Source organism: Callospermophilus lateralis, chromosome 4 (assembly GCF_048772815.1).
Source record: "Callospermophilus lateralis isolate mCalLat2 chromosome 4, mCalLat2.hap1, whole genome shotgun sequence".
NCBI classification, from domain to species: Eukaryota; Metazoa; Chordata; class Mammalia; order Rodentia; family Sciuridae; genus Callospermophilus; species Callospermophilus lateralis.
The window spans coordinates 12,927,421-12,953,528 of record NC_135308.1 but is presented as its reverse complement, the minus strand read 5'-3'; the positions used below and the strand labels follow the sequence as shown (position 1 = coordinate 12,953,528).

Below are 26,108 nucleotides of genomic sequence, written 5' to 3'. Positions count from 1 at the left end.
TCTTGAACTACTCAGCTACTGGTTCTTCCAGCTCTCCAGCCTACCAACCGCCATTGTGAACTATCTAGCTTCTGGTTGGGTAAGCCAATCTAATAAATCCTCCTTTTATAATTATACTTCCTGTTGATTCTGTACCTCTAGAGAACCCTAAATCAGAAGTGAACCATGTCTGAGAGTGAGGGCCACCCCCCCCCCCTGCTCCCACCCCCACCCCCATCTGCCACAGTCTGGCTGGGCACAAAATAACCGAGCCACCACACAGCTTGTAGATTCAAATAGCAACTCTTTATTCTCGAACTGTCACTGGCACTCTACACACACGTTCTGGGGAAAATCCACACACTCCACCGGGCTCTGCATACCAAATATTCTCTGAATCCCGCGAGAACTCAACGGGAACTCAAGGAGCGGGGCGCCTGAGGCAGCAGGATACGCCCTATTCCCAGCAGGATCCACCCTAAACCCGGATCCACCCTGGTCCTTGAGCAGGGTCACCTTTCTCAAACATTCATGCAATGTCACTGCAAATGACCTGGGTCCAAGGCAAGCCCATTTCCACAATGGAGAGTCCTCCCTCTAAGCAACATTGGGTAGGCTGACAAGGAAACTGCCATGTGTCATTCCTACTTGGCTATGGCTCTCAGCACCCATCGCACTGCATGTGGTCTTAAAGCTGCACAAAACTGCAATCTGGAAGAACAACAAAGACTGAGAATAAAAGATACATATATAAAGATATATATATATATAATATATGACCTTTGTTGTCGTTGGACCTTTACTTTATTTACTTATTTATATGGTGCTGAGAATTGAACCTAGTGCCTCACACGTGCAAGGCAAGCTCTCTACCACTGAGCTACAACTCCAGCCCCGAGAATAAAAGGGTTTTGAGAGACTTACTGCACATATTCTAGAAGCCTAAAGAGGTGTCTGGAAAAATAAATCATATTTTGCTAAGATTACAAATATTTAGGAAACATTCTGTGCTACAAGGTATTTTCATCATTGGGTTAGCTATAAATATGAAGAAAGTAAATGCAGGACCCTTGCATTGATTCACGTTCAAGGAAGTTCAGAGATAAGACAGATACATGGATGTACAAAAGGGTCAGAGAAAGTTGGAATTTAAAGATGTAAATTGAACATTATACATATGTCTTAGTCAAGACTGTCTTATGTTGCTATAAAAAAAAATCAGAGATGGGTTATTTATAAACAAGAGAAGTTTATTTGGCCCATGGTTCTAGAGGCTGGGAAATCCAAGATCAGAGGCCACATCTGGTGAGATCTTGCTGTTACAGTTTCATGGAGGGCATCACATGGAGGGAGAGCGTGTCCAAGAGTGGCGAGGAGGCCAGACACACCTTCATAACAGAGCCTCTCTCTCCATGAGGAAACCACTCCTGAGATAACGCTGACCTTGAGGTCCACTCATGACCTCATCGCCTCTCAAAGGTCTCACCCTCAACAGTGTTGCCCTGAGGACTTCATTTCTAACACATGGATGTTGGGAGACACATTCAATCCATAGCAGAATGGCCAGGAACTTCCAGAAAATTCTCCTGTGCTGCCATAACCAGAATAAAAGAACTTCACAAGCTAAGTAGAGTCCATTAAATGTTTAAGTGTCTCAGTCTTTTTGAACCTAAACTCTGGGATAACAAAGTTAGTCCAAGTGGAGATAAATCTTAAGAGGAGAAAGTGCTAAGCTTGGTTCCTGGAGTTTAAGTCCTGGGTAACCACAGCCAAGAAGAGGATGATACATCTTTTTGGAGTAGCTGGCTTTGAACTCTGAAGCAAAAATGGGTGAAAAGTGGAATTCATACTACCAATGATGAATCAGAGAACAGCAGGGGCAGCCCGTCGTACTTTATTGAAAGAATACAATGAAAGTCAGCCTCACACTGGGAGTTAGAAAGGCAATCCTTGGTCCTCAGATGTCCTTGCCATAGGACATCCCTTCCCCTTTCTGTCACACACGGGAATCCCACAACACAATGCCTATGACAGTCATTGATGATGGAGGAAAAGCCACCTCTCCCCCCACTTGGGTGAGCGTGTGTATTTAGAGTGACCCAGTCTCTGTGCCTGTCACCACAGTGTTCTGTGAAGAGCTTTCAGTACTTTTCTCTGGGCAGAAATCCTTTTAAGGCCTGATTTCTTGTTTGGGTCTCCTCCATGTGACATACGGTCAAGTGGCCATGACGTCTGGAGCCCAGATGTAATTCCCCTGCCAAACAGGATCAGGTGAAGGGCAAAGATCAAAGGCCAGAGAGCCCCCAGCCTGGGTCCCCTAGAGCAGGTCTCTGGGTCTTAATGGGCACAGTAATAGAAAGAGGCCGTGTGCAGGGGGAGGGGGGCCACTTAGTTAAAAACAGAGAAAATACATCAACAGATAAATTCTTCTTTGTTATGAGGAGGCAGACAGAAGCCTGAGGAGCTTGTAAGACTCTAAAAGGTATTACGTTTCCAGATCTGCTATGCTGTGCTTTGGGATTAGCAGGGCAGGCCTTTGTCTTTTGATGACCCTTGTAAAAGAAGACATTCTAACTCTGACAGAGCTGACGTGGACTCCTCGGCTCCCAGGTCCCTGTGAAGGCCAAAACCCTTCTGTGCAAACCATTAGCACTTCAGGATCTAAAATAAGCAAAACAAAACCAACCCCTCAGAAACAACAAAAAAGATCCACAGAGTGCATTCCAAACTCATAAAAAGACCAAAAAGACAGAAAATAAACAAAAACCCAGAACCACACCTTTCTGATCTGTTAGCCTGGTCAGCTTTTGGATCCAGGTACTTCCCCTCTACCAAGTGGAATGAAAATTCAGATATCTTTAGCTGTCTTAGATATTTTAAGATATTTACCCTCAGGTGTGAAGTCCTACATGGATCATATTGTCTCAAAGTGACTTAAGCAAGTTCTATTTTAACATTGCTTTGTTCTTGCTGTCCATGGCTTGGGCACCCCACTTTTGTGCTAACTGCCCCACATACTGCCTTTGCCTTTCCCTGGCTCCTTCCAAACACTGTGGGGCTTGTGTGGTTCTTAACAGCTGGCCCCCTTGGCTTGCCATCTGTCTCTGTCTATTTTCAGGTATGGCTCAGGTCCACCTTCTTCCTCCAGGAAAACCTCTATTTATATGTTCTAAAAAAAAGCTTAGCTTCTAATTTTATCTTTTCTGTCAGTTATTAGTAATGTCAATAATGAGATTAATAATTTTCTGAAAATAAATCACAGATTTAAGTTTAGGTCTAATTGCAATGGTGTCGCCTAAAATGAGCATTTGTTGTTACTATCAGTAAGACTGTCAACCGAGAATATGATAACCTAGTTGAGAACAACGAAAATTACATTTATCTGGGACTGTTTAGGATTGCAATCTGGGAGAACACAGATTCAAGCATTCTTGAGAATATGCTCTGAGGTTCTAGAAAATGAAGACTGCATTCAGAGCTTTTAGCCACCAGTGGGGCTGGAAATCACACCATTTGTTGATCGGAAACTTTAACTGGTGCTGGCAGAAGAAAAGCTGTTCTATAAGAAAGGAGCTGGTTGCAATCTCAGTGTCTGGGTAGTGGGGGTAAGGAGTCCACCCTCCAGTCAGCAGAAGTTAACAATGTTCCAGGATACTGTGGTTTGGCCTAGTTAAAGGCTAAGCTGAGCTGTATCTGAGATCTGATGAATGATGGCCTCCCAACTCCATTTTAAGTGCCCCAAAACACTGTCACTCCATTTTGGCCTTTTTTCCATGGTACAATACATAAACCTTGGTTAATTTTCTTTTTCCTGACTATCCATATAGCTTTCAGGCACTTCAAGGTGAGGAGCTTATAAATGGTGGTTTCAGACAAGCAGGTACTGCTGGTAATTGGCTAGGTTTCGCCCAGGGTATCTTTCCTCAAGCATTGCTTGGTGATGGCTGCGGCTGCAGAGTCCTTGTGACCCATACAGCTGTGCTTCCCGGCCCACATGCCCAAGATGAGACACAAAGAGTGTGTAGTCAGATTTAATTTATTTTACTGAACTTAGACTCAAATTTGACCAATCATTCTAACAAGTAAAAAGATTCAAATATCAGAGAGAAATCTGTTTCAATCACAAGAAGCAAGCACACACCTAGGGAATGCTGGTGAACCTTCACGTTATTGATTATCAGCACCCCTCCGTGTGCAAGTGCGACAAGGCGATCAAATGCAGAAGGTGATATGACACCACAACCCTGTCCCAGGACCCATTCTCACTCTGAATGGAAAACATCACTTGAACAAAAGACATTTAAAGAGGTTCCCCTAGTTCTTGTAATTCCTAACTGTAAAATACAATTTGGGTAAAAGAACAAAGAATTCTCTTGTTTGGTCACATCATCCATTTTTGAAAGGGAAACTCAATATCATAAAAAACAAAACACTGAAATAAATAAATAATTTACTCGAAGGTAGTTTTGCTGTATTGCACATGACCACACACAATTCTAAAGCAGATTTTCTTTTAAAGCTTGGAAAACACATTTGCCTTTTTCAGTTTCTTGCGAAGTGATACATGCTCCTTATAAGGAAAACTATGTAGGCCTGAGTTTAAAATTTAAATATCTGTTCATCGAGCATTTGCTATGCTAGAGTGCAGAGGTGTGGATGACTAGGGCGAGAGTGACCTCAGCCTTGAGGGTCATCAGGCAGAGCCCTGACAACACTGGCCTTAAGCCATGAGCAGCATCTTTGTCCCTTGCCCCTGGAGCTGTAGGCACTACCTAAAGCCAGCAGTTTCAGGGGGAGGGTGTGTGTGCAAAAACAATTGGTGCAAATACAACTGTGTCTTTTCCTGTGATGTCCCTAAATGGACTGTGAAGCCTGTGAGAACATCTCCTGGAGGCATAGAAAGGAGAGCACATGACATGGCTAATGGGACATAAGCTTTTACTGGGGAGTCTTTCTACCAAGATTTAACACAGAAACTGTTTCTTGGACTTTTAGCAAGTCCCGGTTTGATTTCTTTTGCTTTCCATTGCAAGTATAGACTTGGCCGCTTTCCTTGCCAGCCCTCAACTGAGATGAACCCTCCTCTGCCTGAAGCAAACTTCTCCTCTGCTGGCCTCCAATCCATCCCTGCATCACTTAGAGGAAGTATGTGGCCCTCTTCTCTTCCATGGGATACATAGCTCTGAGACACTACTGAGGCTCTCTGGAATACAATTTGCTGTGATGCAGTTTTCTCAATATAACACTGAGCGCCCTTGAATAACACTATTTTTAAAATTGGAGTTGGGGCAGATTTCCTCATTTGGTAGGACACTGATCTTGAAAATAATCTAAAAGCAAAGATAGGAAGTTAACTTCTGGTGGATAAGCCAGTATTTTAAGGTTGAAACTTGGTCACTTCTTTTGCCCATCTTTTTTGTGTCCACGAATGCCTATTTCCTTTCTTGAATGAGACTGTTCTTGCAGGGCCACAGCTATAGTGTGTTGAAGGTTTAGTCTTGTCTCCACTTTGGCACTACTGGGAAGTAGTAGAACCTTTAAGAGGTGGGCCCAGGGGCAGGTTTCTGGGGGTGTGTCCTTGGGCCCTGGGCCCTGGCCCCTCCTCTTCCTCTCTCTTAGCTCCAGGTTTAAAGCCAGCAGATGGATTTTGCTCCACCATAATGTGCAATGTGCTGCTTCACACAGGGCCAAAGCAGCAAGATTAGCCCATCAGAGACTGAAAACTCAGAAACTGTGAACCAAAAAAAAAGTCTGTTCTTTTCAAGTTGATTCACTCAGGTATTTGTAGCAGTGACCACAAGGTAACACGGCCACCAAACTTTTCCCATAAAACTTTTACCATTCTTTGTAATGGTAAAAGACCATTTCGCAAATATTTTAGGCCACATATAGTCTCTACTGCATATTTTTCAACTTTTTTTTTAAAAAAAAACTTCTTTAAAAACAGAAAAACCATTCTTAGCTCTAGGGTCTTTTGGACTGGCAAGTTTGCCCAGCTGCTCCAAGGAGCTGTGAGAAAAGCGTGCATGCTATCAGGTACAAGGTAGTGTGGAATGCGGAACCCTAATCTGGGGACTTCTTTTGGAGAATGAGGTAGGTTCTTGCAATGGGATCTTTTGAGCAGGCTAAAATCAGAGTTCCTTTGTGTGTCTACTCTGCCCCGCAAATGCAGAGCTGGACTAAATTGACTTCCTCATTTAAAAGAGTGTTTGTTTGCTTATTTATTCATTTAGCGATCCTGGATTGAACCCAGGAGACAGTCCAGCATTTTTGTTTTGTTTTTTTTCTGTAAGACAGTACTCATTAAGTTGCCCAGCCTTGCCTCACACTTGGAAACCTCCTGCCTCAGCCTCCTAAACTGCTGGAATTACAGGCTTCAAGAGTGTTTATTTAAGCGAGAAAGTTTTAATGAAGGACTATTTAAATCTATTCCTGGGCTAGCTTCTCTTTGTCTTGATTTAAAGGTAAAACCACACACTCTAAGCATTTATAGATTTTATTCTATAGGGTAGGGCCCTGCTGTTCCAACTAGCTGGCAACAGAGAATCTAAACTGTAACTGCACTTACTTTTCCTTAATGACACCACCAGGGTCCACAAGGCTCTGAACTCAAGGCGAGGCACAGCTCAGTGTGCTCCTGGGGTATCGATGGCAGCTCAACTGTACTGGATTTAAGTGGCTGGCGGCCAGCACTTCAGATGCTATAACATCTGCCTTCTCTAACTCTCCACCAATAACTTTCTTCTTTGCTAGAATATTCACTTTGAAGAGAATTAAAACATTCACATTTCTTTTACAAATCAGAATCTTTTAAGTCATCAATAGACAGTATGTCTTATAATTAGTAATCAATCAAGATAAATTTCAACTCCTTTTTCTAGCTTAAACAGAGATTCAGAATTTGAATTGTTTTTCTAATCAATGATTTTCTAATAAATAGCTAATGGGTTCTCAGAATACCAACTGCTGCCATCTACATTAATTTAACCGTTTTAGGGTCCAGAAATGTACAAACACATACTCTCACAAAAGAACTTCTTAAAAAAAACTGAGAATTTCTAAACTAAGAATAGGTGAAAGGCATATGCCAATCCAGTTATCCTTTTTAGGTTTTTGCTTAAAGTGTCAAATCTTCTTTCTTCAAAATGTAAATTTACTTCTTGTATTAAATTCAGTTTTCCTTGGCCCGGATTTACTGTGGCATGCCAGCCACAATTGCATCTCTAAGCAGCCTTTAACATGGGGTCGCGTCTAGTCTCTAAACCTGAACCAGGAAAATGAACTTTTTTTAAAAAAACTTTTGCATTTAAAAAAAAATTTCTTAGTAAATAAAACTGCTAAGACAACTTTTAACAGGGGCTGGGGGGTAGGGAGCGGGAGGGGGACGTTATACTAACTTGAAATTGGAAAAAACTGCATAACTCAACAAGCACAAATGAACTTCTAAGAAATGCTGAAGCACCTAGAAGTACACGCCTGCTCTAGTTCTCATGAAGTTTAATTAAAATGAGGGAGTTTTATGAATTCTCCAATTCTTTCAAAAACAAAGTGTTCTAAGGATGCTGAAAGATAGGATAACGCATGCAGTTACCTGCAGTTAGGAAAAGAAACAACAAGGAGCACTTCCTAGATCAAATAATGCAAAGCAGCCAGTGCAGGGCGCCTGTCCCTCTCTCTGGGTCCTCAGCATTTTTCACATGCTCTGGTCAACAGTTCACATCTTTCACTATCAGTTTTAAAAATAGTTTCCTCCTGGTGCTTTTTTTTAAAATCTATTTTGGACATACTGATTTTGAATTTTTAAATCTGCAAAGAAAACACACAGGGGCAGACCTGCACAATGAATAAAAAATAAATATCACCCTCTTTAGGTTGGAGCTTTCAAAAAAGACAGAGGGTTATAATTTTCCTTCTGGGTTCCATACAAGTGTCAATCTTCAGTCCTATCTCCACTGACTGACAGAAAGCATCTTTCCTACCTGCCTCCAAAATCAAAATGCATTTGTTGAAAATTTACCATACCTTAAAGAAAACCTCACAAATCTCATTAATTTTTGGCAGATACCTTATGCAGCAAAAATCAGGTGAGTTTCCCTTTTTTCTACTCCTCAGTTAAAGCTGTATTCAAAACGGCTAAAGGCAGTACTTTCTAGACAGCAGGGCCGACATACAATGGATTTTGTTTAAAAGAACAAAAAGAGAAAGGAAAAATAAAACCATCTGAGAACACAGAGGAGAAACCCTGAGGCAAAAATGGCTTTTCCTATAAAAGTCTTGCCACAGCTGTGCCTGCGTTCACAGGGTGCCGGCCACCTTCTGGGAGGGCAGGCCTTCCTCCATCCAGAGTGCTGCGGCTGAACTGTGGCGGGGTGAGCGTCGGTGGATGCGTCGAAGCCTTAGCAGGTAGAGGAGGATGGACAGCAGGACCACCAGGAAGCAGCCAGAGAACAGGTAGTGGTTGTAGACAAAGGAAACGCCCCGCCAGTGCGCATGACTGGCCCGGAAAACATCCTGCTGGATATCTCTGCCCAACGGAGGAAACACAACAGAAACAGGGTAAGAGGGGCTGGGTAGAAACCATGCCTGCAGGAACTCAGCCGCAGGGCCTGGCATGGGCCTGACCCTAGACACGGCTGAGAGCTGGCCACTGACGCTCAGTTTCCCCACCTCTGAGATGGAGGAGAGTAAGGCTGCACTAGGGTACTTGGAAGTCTGTGGTAACACGTGAAGGAATGCTCTGAGTCCCTACCAATTACCAGCATTATAAACTGGGTAGCAAAAATCAGAACTATGAGGGTTTCACTAACATAAGGAAATCAACACAATGTGAAACCACACAGTAACCCTACTCTAAACAATTTTTGCAGTTGATTCAACTAAAAGTACTATTAGAAGATGCTCAATTAAATGGGATAGAGTTGATATCTCATTTATAGGTTAACCAGAGGTTTTGATTCTAGCACAAGGGATTGAACTGTGCATCTTAGGCAAGCACTCTGCCACAGACCACATGCCCAGGAAACAGGGTCCTTAACATGGGGTCGCGTCTAGTCTCTAAACCTAAACCAGGAAAATATACTTAAAAAAAAAAAAACAAAAACTTGTGCATTTAAAAAAATTTTCTTAGTTGTCAATGGACTTCATCTTATTTATTTACTTGTGGTGCTGAGAATCAAACCCAGTGCCTCACACATACTAGGCAAGTGCTCTACCACTGAGCTATAACTCCAGCCCCCAAAATGTACATCTTTATTTCAGCAATCTCAGACTGAAGTTTAATATCTAATATTTTCCTTTAATCATGAATGTAGACAACAAATTATTGTAATATTAGCAGCACCTGTTATTTGGTTACTAATGAAATATCTCATTATTGTAATTGATGCCTCAAAGTACCATGGATGCTCATAATTACACTGAAATTATAGAAATAACTAGTTCTAGGGCCAGATCTTGATATTTAATGTGCTAATAAAGAACACATACCACTTTATGACAAGTGTGTTTTCTGTAATTTTTGGATAAATGCATTTTGATGTAATAGTCTCCTGTACAACCCTCTGAGCCCCTGGATCAACCCTTCTGTAGAGGTTAGAGGACAGCTGAGAATAATCAAATACCGGCAACAGCACAAAGTGCTGTGTATTGTGGGGTGAGCAGGGTGGGAAGGGAGCAAAGCCTTGTGAGGAGGGGAGGAGACCAAAGTGAAGTGTCGAAGATTCTTAGTTCTGCCCTGGGCAGCTCTGAGAGCAACACACTGACATCCACAAAACACAGGTGCCATGGGCCCTGAACTGGAGAGAAGCATCTTTTGTGGTCCTCCTTACCAAACCTGTTGCCTACCTCAATGGTAAGAAGCGGGTCCTGTAAAGGATGGCCCCCAGGGTCCATTGCACTTCCTTGTCATACACCTGCAAGGCCGTCTTCAGGTTTTTATAGCCAACAGGAAACGAGAAGCCCTCGTGGAACACCTCAAACATCCAGGCTGATTTGAAGCACTGATACCTACAAACACCAGGCACAGGAGTCAGACCCACTCACATGTCAGAATGGGCCCAGCACAGAGATGAACGGGCTTTAGCAGGCAAGCCCTCTGATCGGCCAAATCAGCTGCATTATTTCCAGCTGATTACCTGGCTCTTGCCCACTCTCCACAACATGAATAAGTTCACCTGCCAAAATTGATTAGCTTGTGAAGTTTGGTTTTGGTATAACTGAATCCATTAACATGACAAATTTTTCCCATTAGGGATTCCAATATTTACTGAAAAAACATTGAGTAAGTTCTAACTCTTTGGACCTCAGGTTATTTCAAAATGAGAAGGTGGAAGACACGAATGGCATGAATATACTTTACATACAACCAGAGATATGAAACATAACTGTGCTCTATATGTGTAATATGAACTGTAATGCATTCTGCTGTCATATATAACAAATTAGAATTAAAAAAAAACAAAAAAATGAGAAGGCAGGAAGGTCCTTCTCTGCTCTGATATTCTGTGATCCTAAATGTTTACTAGCAGCTTATTTTTTGCAAAGCACTGTGCTATGCAAGTAATAAGATATAATGGTAAATGAACCACAATAGCTCCATTTGAGTGGCTTCTAATGAAAGGGAAGTTTAAAAAGGCAACAAACAACTACAAACCAAAGCAGAATAGGATCCATGCTTTAGAGGGGTATGATAAGTGTCGTGGAGACTCAAGAGCAGTGGAGTCAGGGTGAGTGGACAGAGGAAGCCTGGAAAGGGACAGCATCTGACATAACTCTAACAAACAGGGGGATTTCAAAATTGCCCCTCCCAATATATATGTGTGTGTGTGTGTGTGTGTGTGTGTATACATATGAATGTATGTTATGTCTAAAATGTCCAGGAACAAATGTTGTCCCATATGGAAGAGTCAAGGGTAGATGAAAAAGGCATAGTGATTGCGGAGAATAAGGATGTATACTGGCCAACACTGAACTACTACTGGTCCTTAAAAGCACCTGCAGCTTGACTGTCTACTACTTACTTAAGCCGATGGAGGTCAGCATGCGAGGCATAGAGTCCACGGTCAAAGCGATCCCTCAAGATTGACCACTTTGTTGCACAATACTCCTAAAAGCAATTTCACCCAAAATAAATCATCAGGAAAGACATTAAAACATTTTGAATTTAAAAACAATATCAAACTCATCTGCATAACAAGCAGATCCTTCCAACCAAGAAACGTGGCATCAGTGCAGTGAGGGCCAGATACGCAGCGTGCTGGCTGGTTAGCCATGCCACGGTCATTCTACCCCACCACTCTGCCTGGAATCCCTAGAGAAGCCTGCCACCTACGGGAAGCCACCTGTGAAACACATGAGGATCCTCTCTCAGCATGGGAGCCAGGGGTGGATAGGCCCGGCACTGGGAATCTTCTGTGGCTCTCCCACACAATGGGTTGCCCAATGAACGTGGCCTTTCCGTCTGTTCTGCTAGAAAGGTCCCTCACGGTAGTACGGAGATGGCGTATCCTGCTAGGAACTGAACAGCCCACCTTAATCCTATTTTGGTGAACATTCTATGGAAGTCCTTTGATGTTTCCCGATATAAATAAAGCAGGTGTGGGCTCCGTTTTTGCCAGAAGCTGGATTCCTCTGATCAGCTTGCCTGTCCTGCCTCTGCTTTTGAAGTTACTTTCTGTGTTCTGTGGGTTTTTCAGGCTATTTTATTTCTCTTGGCTTTTATTTCTCAGTCAACCCATTCCACGAAGGGGAACCCTGTTTCCCCCTGCACAGGATGTGGGAGACAAGCTCCTTAAAACTATCTAGTTTCCCTCCATGCCTGTCACAGACAAATGCTTCAACAAAGAGAAGGGTCATTCCTGCCTATCACATACCCAGAGTTCCGTGTCTGAGGCAGGATCAGTGGAAGGTATTGGGGAGATGACAGTGACTGCAAAAGCAAAGAGGGACTTGGTTTTCTCAGTTACCCAGAGTGAAAAGAATCACTAATGTTTACTGAGCAGCATGTGCTGCTTCTGAATGGAAGACCTGAGCCCTCCACATGGCTTCTCTCCTAGCCTCTATTTATAGCACAATGAAGCTGAGGACAGGGTGGTGGGACAAGCAGCAAGAGAGAATGCACTCAGCCTGGGGCAAGAGGGTCATGAAGAAATGCCTACGAAAGGGGAAAGCCCAGCAACAAAAAATGAACAAGAGATAAGTCCATACTCCCACGCTGGGGACGAACGGCCCATTGGTTGTATCATCAACCATGGTGGCACAACAGGGACAGATGGGGAGAAACAGTGGGTTTGTCTGGAGTTGTGAAATCTAGTAGGCAACAGTGCACAAGTCAGGATTGCAGACTCTTCTTGAGGTGCACCTGAAAACCATCCACGAATTAGGTCAGTGGGCCATGAGTAGAAGTCTAGGGTCACCAAGGCTCAAGGGGTATGAAGGGGAAACTTCTGAAAGAGCCTGAGGAAACAATGTCAGAAAGGAAGGAAGCGCGAAAAGACAGGAGCGTTCTGGTGGCTAAAGGCATGGGAAGACCGGCAGGAGGACTGTTGGATGTGACAAAGAAGAAAAATAATAGTACATTGGAAGTTCCCAATGACCAGTGCAGTTACTGAAGTGCAGGGTAGAAGTCAATTCTGGTGGATTATTTGCTGCTGCTTCTTCTTTTTTTAATATTTATTTTTTAGTTATAGTTGGACACATATCTTTATTTTATTTATTTATTTTTATGTGGTGCTGAGGATCAAACCCGGGGCCTTATACATGCTAGGCGAGCGCTCTACTGCTGAGCCAGCCCCAGCCTGATTCTTTACTTCTTCTGTGACTATTTTCATCTCCCCCAACCCATGGGAACAGGATTCCCTAATGCTGGACCACAACCTCCCATACTCCAGCTTCCCCCTAAGGGTGAGGGAGACGTGACCTGTTCCTGTCCACTCTGGTCTCTCAAAAGCATGCAGGAGCACAGGGTTTCTTGGAAGGTTTACCTTTGCAGCTTTAGTGAATTTAGCAGCATTGTAGTCTCCCCCCATCCGTAACACATCTTCAGTACAATAGTAGAATTCAGAAAAGCCATAGAATTCACTGTTCTGGAAGTGAATGGGGGGCTGGTAGACCCCATTGAGGGAAGTCTGCGTCTCATTGGTTTTGTTCATGAAAGGCTGGAGCATCTCTCGACACAGGTCAAAGTCCCCTGTTCCCCGCAGGTACATTGTCTGCCCATTTTGCTGGATTTCATCTTTAATGTCAAGGGGTAAGCAGGGGTCCAGATATGGAGCATCAGGAGTCAGACCAGTCTGTTTACCCAGAAGCCTATGGCACAAAGAGCAATTCTATCATGAGACCTATGCTGTACCACATTTTGGAGTGGTTGCAAAGCAGTGTTTATCCAAACACACTCTGTGGGACACAGGTCCTGTAAGACTGTGTGTATGCAAACAACAAAGGGTTCTAAGATAATTAAGCTAGGAAAACTAGCACCCAACCTCCTTTTGGAGACTCACAGTGCAGAGTCACATGCAGCAGACACAACCAAGTCCAGATAAAAAAACTTGTCTGATTACCTGACATTTTCGATTCCCTGCAACACAGCCTGTTGCTATTGGCCACAGAGTGCCCAGTGACCATGTTGTTCCCTATCCCCATTTTGTTAACAGTGCTTTTATTTTAACTGTATAAAGATGAGAGGTAACTGTGAAAAGAACTAATTGGTTCTGGAAAATCAACTAAATACTTTAGAACAATATGAAAGGTACAAGTTGCTAGAAAACTTTTTAAACCCTAGTGGGAAAGATAAAAAATAATTAGAAAAAAGTAGTAAATTCTAGGATTGCTTCAGGATATTCTTTAAAGAAAGCCAAAATGATATCTCAATGAGGGTGAATTAGAAGACAGCTTAATTCAGAAAAAAGAACAGCTGATAATTAAGTGAAAAAAAAGTTTAAGATTTGCATCTATTTTTATGGTATTCTGTTTCAATTTTTTTTTCTTTTTTTTTTTTTTTGGTACCAGCGATTGAACCCGGTGGCGCTTAACCACTAAGCCACATCCCCAGCCCTATGTTGTATTTTATTTAGAGACAGGCTCTCACTGAATTGATTAGTGCCTTGCTTTTGCTGAGGCTGGCTTTGGACTCATGATCCTCCTGCCTTAGCTTCCTGAGCTGCTGGGATTATGGATGTGCACCACCACACCAGGCCCTGTTTCAACTGATTTTTAAAAATTATTTTTATCAATTATTGGTCCCAACTGCAGCAGGTAGCAGGGATTCTGCTGTGCCCCATGCTCTGGGGGAAAGTTGACCTATTTATTGAAATGCACCAGGCTTGCCACTTCCTGTGAGATTTCTGGGAACTCATGCCTTCAAGCAAATGAGGGATAGAAAAAAGCTCAAAAAACAGAAGTGATGTTGGTGTTGGGCACCATGAACTCATGTGAGTGTGACAGGTATTTAGCTGTTAGAAGTTAGATATCCCAGAACTCAATATTCACCACTGACAGTCAACTAACAAGTGTATTTCTCAGATCAGGACTACTCATGATGTGCTTGATTGCAATCAAAAAAGACTTTTGCCATGAAAATATTTACCTAATTAAAGAAAAATCAAAATTGGTCACCACCTGTCATAGTGGTATGGCCCTCAAGGTCCTTGTGCAGATGGTCATGCTATTATAACAGCATTGTTCAGTGGAGGGGCCTTTGGGAAGGTGACTGGATCATGAGGGCTCTGACCTCTTCAGTGCATTGCTCTACTCATGATTAATAATTTGATGGCATTACTGGGAGACAGTGAAAACCACAGAGGGTGGGACCTCACTGGAGGAAGTAGGTCACTGGGAACATGCCCTGGAATGATGTATCTTGTCCCCAGCCCCTTCCTCTTGTTCTCCCTGCTTCCTTGCTGCCAAGAGGTGAACAGCTCTGCTCCATACCTCTCCATCATGATGTTCTGCCTCTTCACAGGCCCACAGCAATGGAGACAGCTGACCACAGATGGAAATCTCTGTGTGTATGAGCCCAAATAAATCTTTCTTAACCAAAGTTGTTTTTCTCAGGTATTTTGTCGAAATGACAAAAGGCTGACTACAATACCATCATAAATGGCAAAGAGTATGCTTCAAGGCTCAAGTCTTCACACATAAAATACTTGTAATCATTATTAAAAGCCCAAGATAGTCAAATGTATACCTCATGTTACTATTTTAGTTGTCCTACATCTAAACTAAAAAATGCTGCTGAACTGTTCATTAAACAACAACAAAAAATTTTAAACTGGTAATAAAGCCAAGGAAACCCTAACCTTTTAAGAAACTGCTCAATAAATCTGCAAAAATGATTTCAATATTCTTAAAATGTAAATATTTTATAAATTATATCACAAAGATGACTGTACCTAAATATGCTGGATACCCATTTAAAAAAAAACAAAAACCATGGGACTTCCAATGCTATAATTAACAGAATTCAGTTAGCTTCGGAAATAAACACAGGACATGGTTTTTATTGCTTTTTCTATTTAAATACTTGAGTTTCTGGCAAATGTGTCTAGCTCCAGCTTGGTATTTATTGAAGTTCAGGCCTTCACATATTTATTAAGATCAAATTGGTCAAGAAAGTATACTAGTGCTTAGCCCTGTGAATTTGAAAAATTTCTCCTTAAAATTGTTTCATCAAAATAAGCAAAGAAAAACAAGGCACAGTTATCAATAGGGTATCTAATATAAACCTAAATGTAATTTTTTAATTCATTCAATTATCTTCTGTTATTATGGATGAATCTCAAATACATAATTGCTATATACTTAAACTTACAAAATAAGTTTAAACCAACAGAGTATGCCTTGTTTCATATCTTTTCAATATCAGAATCTTACATAAACTCATTTTTTTAAGTTTCATTGCTAAATATTTTTTAAAACCATCGACATAGGTATCACTCCTGTCTTGAGTAACTCCTTTCACTATGGCTCTCATCTACTGGACACTTGCCCAGGTTGGTATGTGTAGGTTCCAGAACTCATAAGTACCAGCCTTCTCAAGGTCAGGAGCGGACAGTAGCTGCAAGCCTCCAGGACAGCACCAGTGTTGTCATCAGGAACGGCACTCCCCAGGGCTCAACTCTATTGTACAGCCTCATGGTGAAACCCCCATAAGTGAGGCGCAGGTCTTTAGAGGGAGAGACAGTACACACATGTACCTCCTTGGAGGCTGGTGGGCCAGAGGGCTGGTGGCAGGACCATGACACTCTTTCTCATTCCTTCTCCCAGCTCACTGGGAGCTGACACAAAGCTACCAGGAGTGACATACTTTGCTGATGGAACTCTCCCTGCTTGGCCTGGACCTGTTTTTGATGTAAGTCCCAGGTGTACAAGTAACTACCGAGTAGTGGGAGGTGCTTTACCTGTTCTTTTGAACTGTATTGGCAAATATTCTGTCTTCATATCTCTGTCGAGCAGCATTGCCACCAAAACCAAGAAATGTGGCCACATAGACACGATACACATGCTCAGTATGGTGAACGTCACATCCCAAGTTAAACTCAGCTAACAAGTTTTTAGCTACTTCCTCCTGCAGACACAGGATAATGAACTTTAATATTTTAAAGCAATTTTAACTTCCCTTAAAAAGAGGATCTAAATAGAGTCTTGAAAGGATCTAAGAGTAGCAAACTTCTGCTTCAACATTTCCCAATGATCCTCCTAAGCATCCTTCATAATTCAAAATGATGATTCTGACTTAGGAAATTTCAGGTGTTTTGTACACTTATGGTATTGTTATGACTCTCTGAAAAAGGAAGTTAGAAATACAGTTCGTACTCTGACCTAGTAAATCTATGGAAATAAATCTAAAAACAAAAAAGGCTATACACAGAAATGGCCTTTACAATTCTATGAGACAAAAAAAACTGGAAGTCATCTTAATATACAATCTCAAGGGAAGCTTAAGTTAATTATAGTAATCAATAACAGAGGAACATGCTATACATTGCTAAATAAGGGACACAAAATTATATAAACAGTAGTGTTAGGGCAAATGTATTTTTTAAAACTATAAATATGAAAAAAAGAAATTCACCAAAATACTAATAATGGTTTTTTAAACGATGAGTTCATAGAATTTTCATTTCTAATTTTCACCAAATTTCCTTTATAGAATTTGTTGCTTTATATTGTGGGGACATGATTTTTTTTATGGAACATAATGATTTCTAAAGACACATTTGGAATGGGAAGTAGGAAACAAAGACACCAAAAACATTGATTAAGCACATACTTGGTGCTGGGAAGTACATTACACATTCTGTGCATTATTTTAACTTTACATTAACCCCATCCTATAGGGGCTTTTATCACATTAAGAGAAGAACAAACTGGCTCAAAGAAGCATTGTGACTTGCACAAGGTCACACAACTGGTGAGGAACAGAAAGATGACACCATGAGGCCTGTCTGGATGCATGCCCACCCCACTTCTGGAGGATAGAGCAGGACACCAGGCTTTGGTGCTACTTCCCAGCTGGACACACACCAAGCAATAGAGACACATAGTAATTCAGGAAAAAACGTGGAAGCGGCCCTGGTGTTCCTTGTACACAGCTGCCTGGCCTGCGGAAGACCACAGGCCGTGACGAAGAATGCTCAAGGGTGTGGAGAAAAGACAAGCAAACCACCAATTCAGAGATGTGGGGTAGTGGATAACAACCTCGATTCTTTCCAGAAAAGTTCAAAGTTGATTGAGCCATTAAAAAGAAAGGATCTTTCCCAATTATGACTTAAAAAATCAGAAGCTATTGTATTAAGTTTTAAATACCTTGAGAAAAGAAGTGACTGAAGTGAAAACATAAAACAAAAACTCAAGCATGCTAGTGACATATACCAAAGAAAAGTCTAAGTTCAGAAAACAAACCAGCTGGTCTCAAGGCACAAACGCTAGCGGCTGGCTGAGGCCCGCCTCCTTCCTGCAGCCTCTTTCCTCCTGGGATGAGAAGGTGGGCCCACAGCAAGCACAGTAAAGATGTGTTCAGACTCAGGAAACAAAACAAAAATGGATGGAGACATGTTAAATGAAAACCAAACCAAACAGAAGGCAATTTGTACAGATAGTAACCTGCTGTGAGGAGGCAAAGCTTACAGTTTCGGGGACTTCGTATGCTATCTGGGTTGACACGCCTCCCATGTCAAGAATGCCCGCTGTTCTTTTCCGGATGATGGCCTGGCTGTTCTCACTACCAGGAATGCTCACCTCCACAAGTGCCTCATCATCTAGAAAAAACAGGAAATGTCCACCGGAGCAGAACGAACCCAGAACACTGTGATCTCGTGGGGCATCACCTGTGTTCTTGAAAGGTTTCAAGTGCTCAGGCAAATCCAGGCTAGCCTCCCAGTGGTAGGCGAGCTTAGTCAACTGAGTTGGACAGAGCCTTCTGGCTCTGCCCCCACACTCAGCACCGTCTTGAGACTTAGCTCCTCTTAAGCCTTTGGATTACACAGAAAACCTTAATTTCCAGTTAGACTCATTCATCGGAAACATGACGCTTACCTTCTTCAATATGCTCAAATCGTCCAAGGACAAAATTAATGCCAATCCATGCATACACACCTACAGACATTTCACAAAATAAAAATAGGCAAAATTAAGCTTTTAAACACTTTTTATAACCCTTATCAGCACAGCCTGCACAAATATCTCATTTATTTTAATCCTCAACAACTTGTAAAAATATCACCTTTATTTTTCTTGGTGATTGTTTTTAAGGACTCTCAATTTTAATATTTATAATTTTATGTCATTTACATAAGTTGAAAATATAATTTCTCAGGTCCAAGTTTTCCTTTGAAATTAATGGTTTGTTTAAAAATACTGGAGCTTGGGCTGGGGATGTGGCTCAAGCGGTAGCACGCTCGCCTGGCATGCGTGCGGCCCGGGTTCGATCCTCAGCACCTCACACAAACAAAGATGTTGTGTCTGCCGATAACTAAAAAATAAATATTTAAAAATTCTCTCTCTCTCTCTTTAAAAAAAAATTAAAAAAAATACTGGAGCTTTCACTCGTTATAAAAATTTTACTTTTGGGGCCTGGGGTTGTGGCTCAGTGGTAGAGCGCTCCTCTAGCATGCACAAGACATTGTGTTCGGTCCTCTGCACCACATAAATGTAAAATAAGATATTGTGTCCACCTAAAACTAAAAATATAAAATATTTAAAAAATTTTACTTTTGTAGGAAGTTCAATTTATAAATTCAAAGGTCCTAAAAATTTGAGTTATCTTTTACTTCGACTCTCATGTTCACTTAGTTGCCAAGTCTGATTCTATTTTTATGACATTTTCTACACACAATTTTTGTCCTTTTTTCACTCTCACCTTGATTTATGTCATTACAGAGAGAGGAGGTGACAATCCATGAGCTCTATCATCCTGCCTCCACCTTGCATGGCAACCCCTCTACCCTCTGCTGTTGGGCTGACACACAGAACAAAGCCCAGACTCAGGGCTCAAACTAAACCATGCTTACTTAAATAGCTGTCCAGGACCAACCTTTCCAACAACAACTCAGATCATTTCTTCTGCTTGGAATGAACTCCCTACCCCTTCTGCGAGCCCTACCCTCCTACTACTCTGGCATGTTCAATTTAGAAATACCCATTGAACAGTTCTGAGATCAATTACTCCCTGATGGTCCTGGCTGGAAAAGAAAAAATACCTCTTGACTCATGTGATATTTTTTATCTTCCTTTTGGCACTTAAAATAACCTCCTAGTTCTGTGTACCTCACTTGTCTGTATGCAGCTCAATGGCAGCTCCCCCAATTCTGTATTTTCTATAGTGCTTTTCACATAAGTAGTACTTGTTGAAATGACAGATGACTCTGAAATAAATACTGACTTTTGAGTCTTCATTTCTAGCAAGCTATTTCCCAAATATCACTGACTTGTCATTTCATTCTAAAGTAGAATAATTTCTTTCAAAATAGAATTATCATTTTCTCAGTATATCAAGTCAAGAACTTCCCCTTGCTAGCACGTAAGTGAGAAGATTCCAAAAGCTCAACAATCACTATAATTCAGAAAGCCACATAAGTCAGATAAGGAATACAAATTTTCCCTATCACAGTGAGTTCTAAGTATGTTCCTTAAATGTGGTGAAGACAAACTGAGTTATTTTTAATGGCTTAATGCTTTAGTAATAAAGACCAGGCATATAAGAAGCTAATTTAGTCATTTAAGAATATTTCAGGTCTGTGATTTCCCAAATTTGAAGATATTGCAAAATTTAATAAAGTATATACAGGGGAAAATGGGGAGAACTGAAAGAAAAAGCATCCCAGGTTGTAAGCTGAAGGCCAATATACCAACCTTCTTGTTTCCCTGAAATGACTTCAGCATGAGAGTCAGAAAAGAGGAAGTCAAAGTGCACTGGGATGTCGGTCAGGAGGTCCTCCAGAATGGCTTTTTGCTGGCTGTAAGGCAACCCCAAAATTTACACATCAAAATAGTATAACCTCAGTTTTTCTATTTTGGAAAAAACAAACCAAAAAAATAAAAAGTCCCATGGCTTTGATATATCCTACACAACAGTGAATTTTAAAACCAAAGCAATTCATTGAAAAGATTATTTGGGCTGGGGATATAGCTCAGTTGGTGGAGTGCTTGCCTTACATGCACAAGGTCCTGGGTTCAATCCCCAGCACCAGAAAAAAAAAAAAAGATTATTTATTGTAGAAATGACTTTTCAAAATGAACAAGTTGCATGGATTATGTGATTCCTACAGTGAAAAATAACTGCAACTGCGGGGCATGGTGGTTGCACGCCGGTAATCCCGGCACTTCAGGAGGCTGAGGCAGGAGGATCATAAGTTCAAAGCCAGCTTAGTAACAGTGAGACACTAAGCAGCTAAGTGAGACCCTGTCTCTGAATAAAATACAAAATAGGGCTAGGGATGTGGCGCAGTGGTTGAGTGTCCCTGAGTTCAATCCCTCCTCCCACCACCAAAAAGAGAAAAATAACTGCAACCATTCCTTAAATAATAGATTTTTTAAATGATGTCATCCTAAAATGATAACTGTTTAATTTATTGTCATAAATAAGTAAATTAAAAGCTATTTGGTGGGTCTTGGGACTAGTCTAGATTTGAAGAAAGAATGACGAATGTCTTGCTTTTGATGGTGATGGGGTGGCAGTGGAGGAGTGGGGGCTGCAGTAGAGGAGTGGGGGCTGCCTGGACCTCTGGTGCAGGCTCACCTTTCAGGAAGGACTCTCATCCCAGCAGTGCAGAGAATGTAGAGTGGTGTCTCTTTGTGTTTTTCCCTTGGCACATGCTCTGCAGCAAACTTCAAAAGTGGTGAAATGTAATCGCTGACTTTCTCTGGAGAGGTAGCGAACTCTGAGATGCCTTGGGAAACAGGACACTCCAGTTAGTGGTGAGCATCTTAGTAAAACAAACTTCAGTGCGGCGAAGGTGGAGAAGGTCAAGCTACACCTACACTCTCCCGGGGCCTGAGCCCTTTCTTCCTGGCTGCCATGGCAATATCCATTCGGTCCTATTCCCTCTTCTCCATTGTCAACGAGCACAGACCTGACTGAGCATGTACTACGTGGCCCAGGCAAGAGCTCATCCCCTTTCCTCAGGCAAGCTTGCCACTCCCAGGGCTGCTAGCACCATCAACGTGCCACGGTCTCCAAATCTTGACCCCAGTCCTGAGAGCTCTTTCCCATCCTTCTGGTCAGTATGAACGAACTATGCACTGCCCGTCACGGCTGCTCATCCTCTCAGCCACCCAAAGGCAACACATCCAATCCAAACTCAAATTCCACTGTGAACATGCCTGTGCCACTGTGTCCCCCCTTAGAACTCAAGCCATGATCTTGGAGAAAATCCCTTCTCCAGCCCTCAGCCAGCACAATGGTTTTCATAGACACCTCCCCTCAATTCCTCTCGTTTTACTTCACTTCTCCTGGTCTCTTTTGACACTACTACCCACTGTGGTCTAGTGCAAAACACCCACGCTCCAGTCTCCACCTCCCCCCAACATTCCCTGCTGGAGGGATGCTTCCTCCTGGTTTCAAAGCCTCTGTGGTTCCATTTCCTCCACATAGCTCAACTCTAGAGAAGCACACCACCCCTAGAATGCTCACCCATCCTTACCTCTGCCCAAGTTCCTTCCCTTTGCCTTCAGCTACACTGAGTTAACATTCTGTAACATGCCACACTCTGGCCTTAGGCCTCTGCATTTCAGCCAGAAGAGTCTTCCCTCTCCCTGCCCTCTCACCCAGCTAACTCCTGCTTGTCCACTCAGCTCCTTTCTCCTCAGAAGTCTTGCCCACAGAACTCCAACAGAGACAAGTTCTCATTACATCTCCAGTTCACCAGTACTGCCAGTCATACACTCACTGCACCATGTAGAAATTACCTACTTACTTGCCTGTCCCATTACAACTGTAAGTTTCTCAAAGGCACACATCTGGTTCAAATTTATATTCTCAGCACCTAAGGCAGAGCCTGGTAATATTCAAAATGAGGGAGACTTTAGGAGTCCAAAGATTGCTTATTTCACAGACTAAGAAATTGTGGACTAAGAAAGATGAAGTGACTTATCAAAGGCATCAAGAGAAAATGGACTAACAGACAAGTCTTTTGACTGTACATGGACTACAACTTCAATGGACACCAAGCCCCAAACTAGTTAGGATCTATTAAGAAAATTTCTAGAATCTTGCCGTATCCTCACTGTATCTGGGAGTCCATGCTTCAAGACGAGAAGTGCTCTAGAAAAGCATTCTGATTTACACCTGCAGTACTTTGCACAGAGTGAGAGAGAACTACAGTAAGCTTCATTTAAATAAGAGTCCAGTGTATACCCTGGGATGATGCAGCTGTCCATTTAGAAAACCATGAAAGTTTTTATCTTATTCCACAAGAAGTGATGAATCACTAATGGGACCTGATATACAAAGCTAGATAAAATGTACAGTGCTTTATCCAGTTCCACGTTTTAGTCTTCTGCTTAATTTTTCATTTGATCAATATTACTTTAGCCCTGAAAATGTTTCTAGATTAGAGACAGATAAAAATTTAAGGGGAAGGAAAATAGAAAACTAAAATCTGAGTCATTCACCAAGTTATAAGGAAAAATTAATCTTCACTCAATAGAAATATACTGATATTACTTATATTTCTGGAATGGTGATAAGAAGCTATGTTTTTTATTTATCAATGTTCTTTTTTAAAGTTTTTTTACTTGATATGTAATAAACCTTCATTTTATGGGGTATAGTGTAATAATTTGATATGTATACATATGTGTAATGATCAAATCAGGGTAATTAGTATTTCCATCTTAAACATTTATCATTTCTTTCTGTTTCTCTAATATTTTAAAGATAAGTTCCTTTATTTTATTTTTATGTGGTGCTGAAGATTGAACCCAGTGCCTCATACATGCTAAGTGAGCACTCTACCACTGAGCCACAACCCCAGCCCCGCCACTGTATCTCTTAAGATCTACAGTCCACCACTTAAAATCTGTGTTATTAACCACCACTGTAGAAAAGTTCACCCCCAGGCACTCCTGATTCTTTCATTCTGAATGCTCCTGACAGAAGGCCACTGCCCGTGGAAATGGGGCAATGAAGAAAAGAGTGAGAACCACTGATTCAAATTACCTGATGGGAAGCCAGGCCTTAAGTTTTACAAATTGCTTAAAAACAAAAGTATCTTTAAAAACTGCCCATAATTATGTTAGCTCTTTTATGTTCTAGTCATTAGAAGTGTTTGGATAATAGTTTTTAAATCACAAGTACATGCAGTATATTGTCTCACGAGATATCTGAAATGGCCTTGCCTTTAAGATGGCGGACTATGGCTACCAAACAGGGCACAGAAGGACATGGTTTTGGGTGTTTTATCAAGGTGTTAGTCACGTGTACAAACTAGAAAGGAAGGAGAAGAAGAGTGAGCAAGGAGAGCTGTCGGGTGCTGATGTGAGCGCAGAAGCAGGCCGAGGACAGGGCGGAAAGAAGGGGAGGATATGGAAGGCACCAGAGAGAGCAGGAGCTAAGCCAGGCGGTTCTCATTCACATACCTGGTTTTATTTTCATCACCACGGGCTTTCGGTTTTTATCCCGCATCTGTCTGATGTCCAGCAGATCGCGAGGATTGCCGTTGTGCCGTGGCCAGCAATACACAAATATCCGAGACCCGCTACTACCACAGTCCACCACGATTCCATAGTTCACATTGGGATTACTGGTGTCTGTAGCTTCAATGTCTGTAACTCGTGCCAAGTACCTTATGAGGAAGATGCACATGCTCTTAGACAGAATGTCATCCTACACCTACGTGACAGAGAAAATGTAGCACCCAAGCACCACGCCTGATTTCTAAGCTGTGCAGTTTCCTGTGGCATTCTCAGCATGGACAGCCGATGAGCCAAAAGAAGACAAAACAAGTGGTTCTGAAAAATATCTGTACCAGGGCTGTGCTCTTTACTCCTCTACAGAAGCTCATACAGGTTCCAAAAAGCAAATCATTCCCAACCTACAAATGCTAATTCAGAAATCGGCTTAAGACATCTCATAGAGGAGAAGTTTTTGTTTAAGTAACTACTCCTCTTATAATATCAGTTGGGTGGTCAGTGGCCAGCCACTCTCAAACATTTCAATTTTTCATGCTATGTGGCAGTAGTACAGAATCCAGGTCCTATAGCCACATTTCCCTTACATTTCAACCTAACTCAAATGCCTTGAAGCCTTAAAATGGCATGTTACAGTTAGAGTGCTTGTGTCTTCTCCCAAATTCATTTGTTGAAAACTAATCACCAATGTGATACTACCCTCTGGGAGGTGATGAAATCATAAAGGAGGAGACCCCAGAGAATGCACTCTACTTTCATCTTGCAGGGACAAAGCAAGAAGGTGCCATCTATGAAGTGGGAATCAGGCCCTCAACATCAAGGCTGCTGGCACCTTATCTTGTACATCTTATCCTCTAGAACTATGAAAAATAAATTTCTGTTGTTTATGAGGTCTACAGTATTCTGTTATAGTAGTCTGAACAAGGTCAGCCAGAAGGTATGGCATCCCTTCTAGAAAACAGATGTTTTCATCTCTTACCTTTGAAGTTTCTTGTCTCTGGATAGCCGTCCATACTTATTTCGGATTATGATGACAGAAAAGTATAAAAGTGAGACAGAAGCAGCCAGGATGCTAAGGACAATAATTTGGCGTAAATTGGTATTCAGAATTCGAGGACAACCTACTGGAGAGATGCTAAAATGCCAAGAAGCAGGAAAAAGGCAGGAGATGCCGATCCTGAAATTCCAAAAAACAGATTTTTAAAGCAATATGCTTCAAAGAGGCCTCCCCTCCCCTGCACTGATCCTATGGGTAGATGTCCAGCTGGAGCTCCTCCTACTTGCCTGCCTGTTGGTGTCTGTATACCAGCACATTCTATGTTGCTGTCTTACTACAGAACATGTTATTAGAAAATGATATGCGTGAGAATTAGGCCCATATGGTAACCGACACTGGGTGTACTGTCCCCCTCTTCTTGAGAGCATTGTGTAGATTTTAATTCTACCCTGCTCTGTTCTCCCCCAAAAATAAACTTAAGTGTTTAATCAGATAAATATATAAATTGATAATGAAGTCAGTTTAAAAATTATGAAGCCAAAGGAAAATGAGGGAATTGAAAAGCCAGTTGTGAGCATGCTGTCAGCTAAGCCTGCAAATGTGAGCAGCCCAATCCAGGAGACTCTCCATGATGTGTAAATAGCTGAGGGAAGTAAGATTTCCCTCACAGGGAATTCCAAGGCAAATTTCTCCCAGAGGCCTAATGGACAGATTCTTTAACACCTCCTCATAACAAAGTCAATAAAGGTGTTAATGACCTGTTTTTAGAAAGATTCCTTTGAAACATTTTAGTAAATAGGAAACATGTTAGTTTATGTGAGGAAGGAGAGGCTCATTCTAGAACTACTATTAGGATTTTTGTAAAAACTCTCAATACCTGTAGGATAAATTTTATTAGTTTATATTTAATTTCTACACTGTTCACTTTGAGAGTCCTTATGGATTCAACTACCTCACTGAAGGGGAGGCAGCATGCCAACTCAATGCCCTTTCCATTTGGAGTTTCTTG

At 41.8% G+C, this 26,108-nt stretch overlaps 1 protein-coding gene across 4 annotated transcripts in view; it reads right to left on the bottom strand.

Moving 5' to 3' along the window:
* Window positions 1–3,997: 3,997 nt before the first annotated feature.
* Entpd4 (ectonucleoside triphosphate diphosphohydrolase 4) overlaps window positions 3,998–26,108 on the bottom strand; it is a 29,224-nt gene continuing 7,113 nt past the window's right edge. The window contains exons 3-13 of one of the 4 annotated variants that reach the window (XM_076853578.1): window positions 25,082–25,279; window positions 24,052–24,257; window positions 21,212–21,362; window positions 20,326–20,429; window positions 18,511–18,570; window positions 18,079–18,233; window positions 16,374–16,540; window positions 12,960–13,284; window positions 10,998–11,083; window positions 9,823–9,984; window positions 3,998–8,503 (exon numbers count right to left, since the gene is read on the bottom strand). In XM_076853578.1, the coding sequence (XP_076709693.1) occupies window positions 8,275–8,503; window positions 9,823–9,984; window positions 10,998–11,083; window positions 12,960–13,284; window positions 16,374–16,540; window positions 18,079–18,233; window positions 18,511–18,570; window positions 20,326–20,429; window positions 21,212–21,362; window positions 24,052–24,257; window positions 25,082–25,279 (1,843 nt within the window). In that variant the 3' untranslated portion in view covers window positions 3,998–8,274. Of the gene's footprint in view, window positions 8,504–9,822; window positions 9,985–10,997; window positions 11,084–12,271; window positions 12,338–12,959; window positions 13,285–16,373; window positions 16,541–18,078; window positions 18,234–18,510; window positions 18,571–20,325; window positions 20,430–21,211; window positions 21,363–24,051; window positions 24,258–25,081; window positions 25,280–26,108 lie in introns of those variants that run through there. The other 3 variants (XM_076853580.1, XM_076853581.1, XM_076853582.1) reach the window with 3 other exon arrangements.